At 36.4% G+C, this 14,979-nt stretch overlaps 1 protein-coding gene and 1 pseudogene across 1 annotated transcript; both read left to right on the top strand.

Annotated features, from left to right (window-relative positions):
- The first annotated feature begins 1,753 nt into the window (after window positions 1-1,753).
- Window positions 1,754-4,439, top strand: LOC113181221 (periphilin-1-like; annotated as a pseudogene).
- Window positions 4,440-10,037: 5,598 nt separating this feature from the next.
- LOC113181208 (lysozyme C) lies at window positions 10,038-13,967 on the top strand. The gene is made up of 4 exons (XM_077798966.1): window positions 10,038-10,173; window positions 11,072-11,236; window positions 12,851-12,929; window positions 13,647-13,967. The coding sequence occupies exons 1-4, from the start codon at window positions 10,038-10,040 to the stop codon at window positions 13,711-13,713; spliced, it is 447 nt and encodes a 148-aa protein (XP_077655092.1). The 3' UTR covers window positions 13,714-13,967.
- Window positions 13,968-14,979: the final 1,012 nt, after the last annotated feature.

Below are 14,979 nucleotides of genomic sequence, written 5' to 3'. Positions count from 1 at the left end.
ACCAGTCTTCCTGTTCATAGCCCTGCCTCAGAGTTGCCTTAGTCTTTTCCTATTTCTAGGACAAAAAGTCAGCTTGCTTTGTACTGATGTCCCCTTCTGCAGGCACTCACATATCAGCTTTATCCATTATCCTAAATTACCCTTCACCCTCTGAATCATGAAATTGTGTTGAAGTTTCTTTTCTATTGCTATCTCTTGTGCTTTTTCCATGGCCCTTGATGTCTTATGCTTTTAAAATTTCTTTTGATGTTTTCATGGGATATGGAAGGAAATAGAGACAGAACTATCCCATAGTATATGCTGTAGAATATCATTGATCATCATAAATCCTAAGTCATCCTATGGATGATTCTTTTTGGGGAAATAATCAAAAGTCTGAGAGAACCTTGGTAAATCGCTTTTCATGGCCTGATCCCAAAAACTCACTATAATTAATTATTTTTTTCAATTTTGGGGAAAATAAAAGAAATTAACAGTAATTAATAAATTATTATTCATTGTAAAGGTACAGAATTATCTGGGATCTATAAACATCTTTTTTTGAGACAAAATAAATATATTTTATCAATAAAACCTACAGAATACACAGAACTTCTGGGGGAAAATTCTCTGCCCCATCATGCCTACTTGCTCTTTTATTTTTAAATAGCTTGCTCATTATTTCAATTGAAATAATAACAGTATTACTTGAATGTTATCATTTCCCTTAACTCTCGTCCCAGCTAAAGGAGTGTGGATGTAGCTCAGACATAGAGTGCTTGCCTACTACACATAAGGCCCTGCGTTTGATCCCTGACATAAAAAATAAAAAGACCCAGGGCATAGGGGTGTAAACATGTCTTCCCTTTGAAGTAGTCACAATATATCAGGCAGGGTGTCATGGCTATCAGTTTGGCTCTTGGCGGCAAGTAAATATTTGCTCATTCTATCCTCAAAACATGTAATTCCATAATTGTTCAAACACTTGAAAAGAAAACTTAACCTCATCAGCAGAAGGCTTAAACCAAGACAGATAATTTTATTTTTCCAGTACTAGGGACTGAATCCAGGACCTCCCACAGTACTAGGCAAGTGTTCTACCACTGGGCCACATCCCCAGCCCACAGCTGGGTATTCTCAAGTACTGAGTAAGGAAGAATACAAAGGGGACCAGAGACTATCTCTTTGAACCATTTTCATTCTCTTTGGGTTTCCCAAATCTGTCTCACTCTTTATTATTAAAGACTCAAAGGTAGGCCTCATCTGAACAATGTGATTATTTTTTTATTTTATTTTGAACAGGATTCTCAAACACTCATTCACAGCCAAAACTAGTAACCATTAAAGGTCAAGCAGAAAGAAACTTTCACTCATGCAAAATAAGGGTAACCACAAGGTGATAAACTTAATGTGGCTCAGAATCTTTTCTTCCTAGGCAGATCCAGAGCACAGTTCTTTCTGAGTTCAGGTAGTGTTTGTTCATATTCTAAGAGTGTGCAGAGCCTCCTGACATGATTATCTTTGAAGGCAGCACTTGGTTGGATAGATGTATTTCTGTAGGTTTCAGTGTTAAAGTCATATTGCTTTATAAGTGATCTCTTATGTTCTAACATGGAACAGGAGGCAAAGCATTGTGGAAGTGGAGATAGGAAAGTTGTTCCATGAGCCTTATTTATGACAGGGAATCACTGATTTTTAACAATATAAAGTTTGGTATAGTGGTGGTAAGCAGAGGATATCTTCACACATCTCCCAGCAACCCAGAGAGGTGGCTTAGAGAAGAAATGGAATGTGCTCTAAGGGACCCTATGATTCTGAAAGACTTCCAGGAGAACTAGTACCTCCTCCATGTCATCCCAATGGTGGCTACCATATAGTAAATAGTGTTGTGCCAAAGGAACCACCACTGCTACACAAACCTGGTAAAGGAAGCTACAGTAGATATTACAGTCATGTTGACTACTGAGTAATGATGAGAGTCACAGGTTTTCTCATGATCAAAGAAGTTGTCCATTGCAGGAAGCCATCCGTGAAATACATGAGGACATTCTCTCAGCATGGAAGCCAGGGAGGGATAGGCCTAGCATTGGGAACTTTTCATGGTTCTCCCATGGCAATAGATCACCCAGTGCACGTGACCTTCCCCTCCACACTGCTAGAAAGGTCCCTCATAGTAGTACTGGAGATGGGTGTGTCTCTTTAGGAACTGCAAAGCCCACCTCTGTCCTATTTTGGTGAAGAACATTCTATGGAAGGCCTTAGATATTTCCCGCTATAAATAAAGCAGACATGGACTCCATCTTCATTTTATTTTTTTATTTGTATGTGGTGCTAAGGATCAAACCTAGTGCCTTACACATGCTAGTCAAGTGCTCTACCTCTGAGCCACAATCCCAGCCCCTCAGGCTCCATTTTTTCACAGAAGCCTGATCCGTCTCAGAGTTTGCCTGTCCTGCCCCTGCTATTGACACTAGTTTCTGTGTTTTGTGCTCTTTTTTTTCCCCGCTGTTTTATTTCTCTTAGCTTTTAATTCTCAGTGTCGTGATGGGCAAAAGGTGAGACTTATGCAGTTGAGGGGGAGAAATAAAGAATGTCCTCATGCTTCTGACCTTTTAGATGCTTTATTCACTTAAATCACTCAATACAATTTCATTCTATAGGTTCTTAATCAAGAAAATGCAATCCTTTTTTAAAAAATGTTTTTATACCTTTGTTTTATTTATTTATTTTTATGTGGTGCTAAGGATCAAACCCAGGGCCCCACATGTGCTAGGCAAGTGCTCTACTGCTGAGCCACAATCCCAGCCCTGAAAATGACAATCTTTAATGCTAGGCACTGCAGTAGATATAATCAATTAACAGCAAAAAATGCTAGATTCATTCTAAGCACTGCAAACACACTTAATCATGACCGGCTCATGACAGACATTCCCTCTGCATGCTAAGTCAAGTATCATATCAAAAGTCTCAAGCCTTAGGCTTTAAGTCCAGCAGATGCACACTCACTCAGACCATGGTGATCAGGTCAGGAGCCAAGGAAGGCTTCACTTCTCAGGTGGAGCTGACAGCGGGGTGAGGAGAGGGTCGTAGTGAGAAGTTGCGGCTCTCACCAGGGTCAAGATGTGGCTGTAGAGTTTGAGAGCAGTGAGAAGGATGCAGAGGAACAAGGCAACGATGGGAAGAGTTGGGATGTCAGTCCAGGTCCTCATCAGGCTCTCCAGCATGAGGACATCAGTGTCAGCTGGCTGAATGTCTATTCATTTACTCCATTATTTATACTAAATTTTGGGGCTTCTGACCACCCTTTCAATCCCTATCAGCTGCCACTGGATTTCTCAGTGATGTCATTTGCCTTAGGGTTAAAGCATCTGGTCTGGTGGTCCCCACTGATTTTCTTACCTCTTTCCCTGATGGGGTGAGGACAACATGACACAGATTTCACTCTGAGCTTGTTAGGGCGGGGAGAGGTAACTTGTTTGTGCCTGAGGGCCATACTGGAGGGCTCCATATGTGTGCCTGTTGAGATTGCAGGTTTCAAAGTGGAGTTTTAAAATTGAGTTGCTTAGGCTCAGGCCTAAAGCCATCCTTAAACTCAGCCACTTCTTTCCACCGAGGGGAAATGCATATTCACTGCTTTTGCAAGACATGGGAGGGAGTCCACCTCAAAGAGGAGATGAATCTGGCTTTATGAAGACAAGAGATGATTATTCTGTAAACCCACAGCTTGAGGACAGGGACATGAGGGATGGATTTAGAAGAAAAAGCTCCACTGTTTGCATTACACAATACACCAATCTCCTCATAAAAGAGAGGCTCCTGTTGCACACAGTCGCTGGCAGGAAGAAAGGACTCTCTACACAGCAGATCTGGCTCTTGGCTCAATAGAAGCAGCTTCTCTCCAGAATGAAGCAAAACTTACTCTCTCCATCAGTCTCATAGAGGTGAAAAAAGACCTAACAAGTCTTTAAAAATTTCAAGAGACATTTGCCCTCAGGAGTTCCTTCATCGAAGGTGTTAGACAAACTCAGGAAGCTAAGTGAAAAGGAACTTGCTGACTACAAGCAAATGCACTACCAAAAAGTTTAGCAATCAGATGAAAGTAGCTTGCCTGACATTTCTGAGTTTGAGGCGGGATCCACAGCACTGTTTTTCACTAACCAGCCAAAGAACCAGAGTCACATGCAACAGATGGCATAGAAGTATTTGAAGACAATCAGCTAACAGTTGCTCTAAAGCAATAGCATCAAAACCCAAAGAGACCAAACAGGTTGACCAACAGACTGGAAGCATTTCAGATGGTGGTGAAAATGCTGCTTGCAGATGATTCTTCATTAGAGAAGTCTACAGAGTTTGCACTGAGGCAGAATTTGATTGCAATAGATGAGTGCTGTGTTGGAAAACCCAAGCCTTTCACTGCAGAGAATGATTGTTCTCCTCAAGATTTTGTAGAGCCTTTTTAGAAGGTTTAGTGCTCAGGCAAAAAAATAAAATAAAAATGTTTCTAAATTTTCCCCCATTGTTCAATTCTTAATATATGGAATTTTTGTAATGAAGAGAAATACTTCATGCTAGCTGACTACATTTCCAGTATCAAATAAACATCTAAAACAATCTGCTTAAAGTATTTTAATTAGAAGTTTCTTGTTTTGGAATTTGTTTGTATTTTTTGAGGGTTTTTTTTTGGGGGGGGGGTGAACAATCTATACCCATCCCTCATCCTTGCCCTCCACCCAAATGATGGTCAATTAAATTTTTAAGCTTGAACAAAGCAATCCTGGGGTGCAGCTCTCTGTACTAACTCCTTCCTATTCCATAGTCTTCCATTTACAGATTAGAGATCATTTCACTCAAACATTACTAGTCTTTTTTTTAATGTTTTATTTGTTTTTTTTTAGTTGTAGTTGGACACAATACCTTTATTTTATTTATAATAAAATAGGATCAAGCCCAGGGCCTCACATGTGCTTGGAGAGCACTTCACATCCCCAGCCCCACATTACTAGTCTTTTTGCATTTCATAGTGAAGATATCATGTGGAAATGTTGGAATTCTGAATTGTGGTGTTATTGACTTGTGCTCGATTTCCTTAGGCTTTGTAACTTTTAATAAGTCAATGTGTCCTATCCTGAGTACTTAAGTATCTTAGAGAAGATTTGTTTTGAGAATATGTCTCAATGATAAAACAGAGACACCTTAGAATAAAATCTTTCTTTCCAAGTAAATGAACTCAATGTGTCTCTTCCAAAATGCCCCTGAAACTTTTGCCTACTCTTACTGCTGGGTAGTCTTCAACAGTATCAAATACAAGACTAAGAGAAGGGGCAATTTTAGATGAACAATAAGGGATATTTTAAAACTGAGATTTTTCAAAACCCCTCAAATCAGTACAGTAAACATTTAAAATATACAGGAGAACAGGAGTTTTATTTATTCTAAGGTTTATACTACCTGTCAGGAAACAGATTGATAACATGCTCTTGATTAAGTCATTTTCAGAATTATTCTGTTTTTAATCTGTGTAATCTGATGAGTTTTTTTGTTCTGCTGACTCTTAGAGGTTCTTAGACATTCAAGAGAAATCTTGAAAGAAAGAGAAGAACAGGCAGTAATCCCCCCACAGCCAGCCTTACCAAGCCAGGCTGGGTCATCAGCCCTTCTAGTGGGCCATTCAAATCACAGGTTAGTTGAAAACCTAACAGGGACCCATTAGGACACTCTACTCATTTTCTGGTCACTTCCAGTAGCCCAGTGCCATTGAGCTAAAATATATAATCTGGTGACATTAACAAGGAAACCCTAAAAATCATGTTTGTTGTTACTAGCCAATTTCATTATCCTCCCATCCTCCTTCCTTTTCTCCTCTATTCTACTTTAATTTTGGTATTCTTTTTATTTTTTTTACTTACCCCAGAGTACATCAAGAATATTCTAAAAGTAGAAATAGCAGTGTGAATAATTTCAATGGCTTCTCTCATGGGTGCCCCCAAATATGTATTGTGCCATTCCACATATTTAAAAACTAATGAGGGAGTACATTTTTTTATTTCATACGGGAGAATACCTTGAATTTTTATTTTTCTCTTTGAGAGATTGTATTTAACTATCTTTTATAAAACATAAGCCAAATGAAATCCCACATATTATCTCTGATATTTTTTCTTAAAGTGTAAAGTGATATATTTGTTACAAACCTTAAAAAGATTAAGAATCTATTGATGTTATTTCTCCTGTCCCCAGTGTTTTGTTTTTCTTAAATATTCTAGTCCCAGGATTTAGGTTTTTTGGTTGGTATGTCACAAGTTTGAAAATAAAATCTTTATCCAGAGATGTAAGTTGTTTAACACACTCAAATTAATAAACATAATTCATCACCTAAATAGAATTAATGACAAAAATCACTAAGTCATGTCAATAGATGCAGAGAAAGCATTTGACAAAATTCAGTACCCATTCATGATAAAAACACTGAAGAAAGTAGGAACAGTATGAATTTACCTCAACATCATAAAGGCTATATATGAAAAAATCTAGGCCAACCTCATAGTAAGTGGAGAAAAACTGAAACCCTTTCTTTTAAATCTGGAATAAGATTTTAAAATCACCACTTTTATTGAATATAGTGCTTGAAATTCTAGAAAAGCAATTAGACAAGAGGAGGAAATGAAAGGACTAAAAATAAGAAAGGAAGAAGTCAAATTGTCACTGTTTGAAGATGAGATACTCCTATACTTAGAAGATCCCCAAAACCCCAGCAAAAGACTACTCCAACTACTAAACAAATTCAACAAAGTATCAGGCTACAAAATCAACACACAAAAATTAATAGATTTCCTACACACAAATTGAATCTGCTGAGAAAGAAATCAGGAAAACAGTACCATTTACAATTGCCTAAAAACAAAAAACAACCTAGGAATACATCTAGCCAAGGAGGTAAATAACCTCCACAAGAAAACAATAGAAAAGTGAAGAAAAAAGTTGAACGAGGCATAAGAAAATGGAAAGACCTCCCATGCTCATGGATAAGCAGAATTAATATTGCTAAAATGGTTTAATTGGCTTAATATTGCTAAAATAGCTGGGCATGGTGGCACATCCCAGTGTCTCGAGTGATTGAGACAGAGGATCATGAGTTCAAAGCCAGTCAGTCTCAGCAACAGCGAGGAACTAAGCAACTCAGTGAGACCCTGACTTTAAAATAAAATACAAAGTAGGGCTGGGGATATGGCTCAGCTGTTGAGTGCCTGGTACAAGAACAAAGAAAAATGGCAGAATTAATGAAGGCAATATGCAGATTCAATGCAATCCCCATCAAAACAATAATGACATTCTTCACACAACTAGAAAAAAATAGTCCTAAAATTTACTTGGAAAAATAAAAGACCCAGAATAGCCAAAACAATTTTAAGTCAAAATAAGAAATGCTAGATGCATTGCAACACCTAATTTCAAATTATACTACAGAGGGATAGTAACAAAAACTGTTTGATACTGGCACAAAAACAGACACATAGACCAATGGATAGAATACACAAATATAAACCCACACATCTACAGTCATCTGATCCTTGACAAAGGTCCCAAAAACATACATTGGTGAAAAGACAGCCCCCTTAACAAATGGTGCTGAGAAAACTGGGTATCCATATATAGAAAATGAGAATAGACCCTTATCCCTCATCCTGCACAAAAATCAACTCAAAATGGATCAAAGACCTAGGAATTAGGCCAGAAACTATTCAGCTCCTAAAAGAAAACATAGGGTCATCACTCCAGCATAGAGACAGGCAAATACTTGCTCAATAGGACCCCTAAAGCTCAGGAAATAATACCAAAAGTTAATAAACGAGATGGCATCAAATTAACAAACTTCTGTGAAACAAAGGAAACAATTAAGAACATTAAGAGGGGCTGAGGTTGTGGCTCAGCGAGAGAGTGCTCACCTAGCACGTGCAAGGACCTGAGTTTGATCTTCAGCACCACATAAAAATAAATAAATAAATAAATAAATAATTCTGTCCATCTACAACTAAAAAATAATTTTTTTAAAAAAGAACATGAAGAAAGAACTTACAGAATGAGAGAAAATCTTTGCCAGCTACACTTCTGACAGGATTAATATCTAGAATATATAGCAAATTCAAAAGAATTAACAATAAAGACAAGTAGCCCAATTAAAAAATGATCAAATGAATTAAACAGACATTTCACAAAATAATAAATACAAATAGCCAACAAGTATATGGAAATACTTTCAACATCATTAGCAATTAGGTAAATGCAAATCAAAACTACATTGAGATTGCACCTCATACCAGTCAGAATGGCAGTTATCAAGAATACAAGAAATAATACTGTCATGTATATCTAAAAAGAACAAAAATTTTAAAAAAGGAAAAAAGAATACAAGCAATTATAAATGCTAGAGAAGATGTGAAGAAAAAGAAATACTTTACACTGTTGGTAGAATTGCAAATTAACACAACCACTCTGAAAATCAGTATGGAGATTCCTCCAAAGAATAAACATGGGACCACCGTACAAACCATCTACAGTGCTCTTTGGTATTTATCCTGAGCAATTAAAGTTGTCATACTGTAGTAATACATGTATACCCATTATTTTGATGACAGCACAATTCACAATAGCCAAATTATAAAACCAGCCTAGGTGTCCAACAACAGACAAATGGATAAAGAAAATATATATATACACAATGGAGTTTTACTCAGTCATCAAGAGGTCAAAAGTAGGTCATTTGCAGGAAAATGGATGGAACTTGAGACCATCATGTTAAGCGAAATAATCCAAAGTCAAAAGGTCAAGTTCATATTTTTTTTCTCATAAACATGGAAATTAGAGAGGACAAAGGAAAAGAAAGGTGGGAAGTGATAGCATGAAAAGCAAAGGGAGATATTAGACAATTATATTATTGTAGTATGTGCAGGTACTAATACGAGACAACAAATCCCACCATTATGTACAACTATGATGCACTGAGAAAAAAGATAAGAAAGCCTGACAAAATACCAGAGACAAAGGAGTTCTTCACTTAAATTCATTTTTTAAAAAATGTCTTACTAACAGATACATTTAAATGTAGGATCAATGGGTAATCTCTGCCTCTTCCTTTCCCTCCAATTTCATTCAACATTTAAACTCTTTCTAAGCTTGCCATCAGCATTATTCTCCTAGGCTTGACAGTGTTGACTTTGTTGGGAATTTTACTTTTCCTTTACTGCATTTTAAAGTCAAATTATAGGATATATTCAGATGTATACCAGAGTATGTATTTTGTAAAATGTTCTGGATTAAAGATTTGTTTGTAAATTATCCACTGTTTTTCAGTATAGCTGACAGATGTGGCAAAATTTTCATTTCCTTACCATGAAACATGGGGAAAGCTGATATTGTAGATCTTTTAGTGAATTTTAAAAGTTTGAAATAAAGCAACCAAGTTTAAATAAAATTATATAGATATGTAAATATCTTACAATAGTAACAAAAACACACCAAAGTAAAAAATTGGCTGAATAATTTGGCATCATGCTATATAACTTTGAAGACAACAGGGATATGTGTCATATCTATTTATTGAAAAATATATATATAAAAGAATAATTTTGCATGGAAAATATCAATAGAAATAGTGAAAACAGACAAAAGAATAGAGTAAAAAAATAAACACAGCTGATTTAAAGTGTACAAAATAGTCATTGTCTTTTCTTTAAAGTGGTTCAAATTCATAGTGAAATTGAATTTCCTGTTTTGGAAATAGTGCTGTTTTCCCAATTCTTCCTGAGCCAAAACTTTAAACAACATCATGACTTTATTTTCTTGTAGATTAATTCTCAGAACATCATAATATCTCTCTTCAAACATTAAAAAAAAAAAAAAAAACCATTCAAGGGTGGTGAACCAATAAGTAGTTCCTGCTCTGCACACAGCTCCAAAAGTATACTAGCCCCCAACCACTAGAGGAAGAAGGAAGTTCTAAGATGTTAAATACTGAGGCCAGCTTCCCTAGGTAAGCTTAGTGGTCTGACTTCCCCATCAACATGAAGGCTTTTCTGATTCTGGGGCTTCTTCTCCTTTCTGTCATAGTCCAGGGCAAGGTTTATGAAAGGTGCGAGTTGGCCAGAACTCTAAAAAGACTTGGAATGGATGGCTACCGCGGAATCAGCTTGGCAAACTGTAAGTTGGGTCTTCCTCATTGTTTTTACAATGATTGAAAACATCATTTTGGTCCTCTAGAATTAGATACCTGCTGAAGGGATGTGGGTATTATTCATTTTAAGTTGATTAATCTTCATTTTCTTGCACAACATTCAAAACATGCCACGACGAAAAGTTACTGTATAGCATACTCCATATTCTCCAATCTCTGTACTTTTCAGATTGACCCCAAACATTTCCCCTTCCATAGCTATTTGTAAATGAATGAGCAAGTAAGTACATGAACAAAATCATAGAATAGCCTTTCCTATTCCATAATTCTTGGTTTCAAGATTCAAACTTAACATCCAAATTCACCTTTAGATATTACAAGAAAATCACTCTCAGAAAAACCCTTAAATGTTTCTAATAAAGCATTTTCCCATCAGCTGTGTATCTGCTATGAATTTGTACAACCTTCTCAACAGCTCCATTTTCTGTTCTAGGCTCAGTATTGTCTGAGAGATGAGAACAAGGGGAAGGCAAAAGCAATGGAAAAATAGCAATTTAAAGATTTTTAAAAGTACTTTATCTTGCTTCACATTCTTATAAACTGATTTGAGCTACAAAAGGATACTCCTAGGGACCCTCTATAACAAAGGTGTTGAGGCAGGCAGCCCTGGTGGCTCAGACCTATAGTCCCAGCTACATGGGAGGCTGAGGTGGAAGGATCACATGAGACAGGAGACCACCCTGGGAACCCAGTGAGACCCTGTCTCAAACTAACCTGTTACTGATATTTTATCAATTAAACACATCTTGTACTTACAAAGTAAGTCTCTAGTAAAATACAATTAGTTGCATAGAATTGATTTTGATACACAGTATATGAATCAGTTGGTGTTGCTATTTATTACAAAAAACAATTTCTTTTCAGGGGTGTGTCTGGCCGAATGGGAGAGTAGTTACAACACCAGAGCTACAAACTACAACCCTGGAGACCAAAGTACTGACTATGGGATATTCCAGATCAATAGCCACTACTGGTGTAATGATGGCAAAACCCCAAGAGCAGTTAATGCCTGTGGTATATCCTGCAATGGTAAGACTAGATAATATTTGAGTGATGGCACAAGAACTACCTGCATATATTTACAAGAACAGACATTCAAACAAATCAAATAGCCTTGAAGGGTTTTTGTCAGGGAGCTAGAAAAAGTCCATCTCAACTTCTAGAAAGTGATTGTTATCCTCAAAATTCCCTGAATAGAAACAGAGCTGGGGATTTAGCTTAGTGGTGGAGTGCCTGCTCATTTATTGTTAATGGCCTTATTGAAGCTTTTCTAAAACTTTGCCATTCCATGTATTCCCTGAGAATGGCTTAGGGATCTTTTGATTGTGTGATCCTTTTGATTGTTTTATGAGTTATTATGAAAGGTCCTACGTATGTAGAAAGTTAGATTTTCATATAATGAATACCCAGATGACTGTACACTTTCAACAATAATTAACATCTTTCCATAGATTCTTCTTGTATGTATATATACATTTTGCTGAGAGATTTTAAGGTGAATTAGAAATGTTGACATTTTATTTCTAAATCCTCTAGCTTGAATCTCCAAAATATACAATTCCTAAATAATCATTATCACACCTAAAACATTACCTCATGTATTTATCTACTTGGGATGAAACATTGTGTTTTAATAAGAAAAAGAACTCTCAAGGTTTTTTTTTGTTACGTATATAAGGTATGAGAGTATTAGACTCCTGAGCTCATGAAAATAGAAATAGCATGTACAAATTTTAGTGTGTAAAATAGTGCATACATATTGCAGACTTGATATTTTTAAAATATTAAATGTTAAAATTCCCAAGAGAAAATCAATTTTATAAAATTATTTTTAACTTAGCTGATTTACTTAAAAATTGCTTTTGTATTATATAATAATGTATGGTCATTGAATAATATTTAGAAAAATATAAGCAAGATGAAATAGCATGCACAGTCTTACTACCCAGAGATTTATAATCATGGATAATTTTTGGTGCATACTCTTTCTGAATGTATTTCAACATGTAAAGTTATATTAAACATATACAAAGCCAGATACAAATGTGTTTTTACAAAAATTAAATTTTATTATACACCTTGCTCTAAAAATATCATCTATTCACATAAATTATTTCCATATCAATGTGATTATTTGAAAGGGAGAGAGAATCCACTGTTAGGCTGTTTCCACTTTTCCCTTTTTATGAATTGCTACAAATGGCTTTATGGATACATGTAAGGGGTTTCAATATATTTCTCTCTCTCTCTCTCTCTCTCTCTCAATTCGTTTTATTTTTTTTTGCATATTGCCACTGAGACATTTTCCCAGACCTTTTATTATTTCTTTGGGATATAACATCAGTGGTAGAATTGCTGAGTAAAAAATTTCTGGGCATGTATTTTTTCACAGTGTGCAAAGCGGACTTTCTTCCATATTAATTAATAATTCCAGGCCTCCAACAAATTTAGTAATTGAGAAACACTGTGTTATTTCACATCAATAACAAAAAAAATTAAGAGGAAGTTTCCCCAACAAACACAGATATATAAATTCTTGGCTTGATATGCTTTCCTCTGCCTAACATAATAAAACTGGCTAAGTGTAACCTTCCAAGGAAATTGTTAGAACATCCTTTTCATGCCTCACCACCTCTCTTCCAGTTCTGTTGCAAGATGACATCTCTCAAGCTGTAACTTGTGCAAAAAGGGTTGTCCGTGACCCACAAGGCATTAGAGCATGGTATGTTTTAAGGTTTGAAAGGGGAAACTGTTTTACTATACTGTTGATATATGCAGTGAGAGAAAAAATTCAAAGACCTAAGTGTCCTTCTGAATATAAAGTTGTCCTGTGGGGCCGAAGGGACACAATGTAATACCTCCTTCAGAAGAGACAATCTGCTTGAACTGATTCACAGTCTTGTCCATTTACTCCTCTATAGATTTTAGGGATTTCTAGAGTTTTAAATATTCTCCACACTCTACTAGTTCTTTGTCATATCTTTTTTTGGGGGGAAAGTGGGAGGTTTGTATAAAAGATAGAACCAGGAAAGTTAACCACTGATCCACAGCCCCAGTCCTTTTTAATTTTTTATTTGGAGACAGGACCTCACTAAATTGCTAAGGCTGTCTTTGAACTTGCAATCTTCCTGCCTCAGCCTCAGTCATGCACCCCATGTTGGCCTCCTTGTCATATTTGAAACAATTTGTGGAATAAGTAAATGGGCCATGTACATAACTCAACATTTGTGTTCAGCATTCTGTGCCCTATGGAGGCCTCTGAGGAGGAGCAAAGCACCTTGTATACTCATCTCCACTTAATCAGTAGCAGTACCTGGGTCTAATTGTAGCCTGTATGATATTTTTGGATAGGAACTTTTGCTCCCACAAAGAGATTTAAGTATGTACACTGCAATGCAGATATGTTTTAACCTTTGCTTGTTTTCCCTTTTCTCTGCAGGGTGGCATGGAGAAACCATTGTCAAAACCGTGACCTCACTCAGTATATTCAGGGCTGTGGAGTGTAACTGCAAAATTTTCCTTCTTCTTCAGCTCATTTTGTCTCTTTGCACCATTAAGGGACACACTGCCACTAGTGTAGTGTGTCACACTACCATTGTTTCCCCTTCAAACAAGTAGCATTTTTACAGAAGCAGGAACAAAATATAGCCTTTCTCCTAAGAGCCATACCTTTCATAATTTGTGTTTTACTTAATAGTAACCCCCCATTTTCAGCTTACTAATAAAGCTAATGCTGGTGAAAACTTACCTACAACCTTGATTATCAAATAATCTACAGTACATTTAGTTTTTTATTATAGATATAATCAAGACTTAATCTTAAATGATACAAATATTTCCCAATATTAGACAACAATACAAAAAAGGCTATCTAAAAACCAATGGAATTTAGGCAACATCCAAACTGTGTAGCATCCAATGCCTTCCATCTATACAGTCATCTCCAAAAATAGGAAAATTAACCACTCTCTCGGGCAATATAAAATTCTTAAAGGAGTGGAAAGCCAATGCCTAAAAGTGAAGACTAATCGAAGGAAAAATGTGTCTGCACAAAGTGTGTGACATTTGGTTTAAGAATTTTCCATTTATGCAGCTTTACAAACAGACTCACAATTTACATATCACTTTGTTTTAAGCTTTGAAAGAACACTTACCTGCATCTGACTGATCATGAAGCCATTAAGGAGGGATTAAATGGGCTGTTGCTATTCCCCAATTTTATTAACTTAGATTCATGCATTTCATCTAAATCTGAGACAGATAAGCTTGCATTACTAATTAACCACAGGAGTGAAATTATGCATACTGTAAAAATACAAATGTTATCATTAAATGGTTGCATTGCATATTTTGTCTGTCCTTGTTTAGACCCATTTGGTGTCTGGAGAAAAAATATCACATATATTAGAAAAAGAAAAGAAAGAACCTGGTAGTCTTAATGTCTTCTCTATCCTCACCTGCACTGAAAGCTGGCAATGGCTGGAGGAAAATCCACAAGCAGGCTAATAAACCTTATTCTGAATCCATATCCATGAGTCTCATATGGCCTCAAGTCAGCATGGTCACCTCAGTCACTTCTCTGGAGTCTTCCTGTGTTGTCCCCCTCTCCAAAACAACTATGATTATTTCACTTCTCCCATTCTTTGTTGAGAGCCCAACACACTCTGACACCCTCCTGCCCCCTAACCTTCCACCATCCTCTGCTCTTAGCAGATAATCTTTGCTTATATATACCATTAAAAAAAGAGTCATTTCAAAGAAGCACTACAAAG

Source organism: Urocitellus parryii, chromosome 5 (genome assembly GCF_045843805.1).
Source record: "Urocitellus parryii isolate mUroPar1 chromosome 5, mUroPar1.hap1, whole genome shotgun sequence".
Lineage (NCBI taxonomy): Eukaryota > Metazoa > Chordata > Mammalia > Rodentia > Sciuridae > Urocitellus > Urocitellus parryii.
This window is presented reverse-complemented; position numbering and strand designations above follow the sequence as displayed.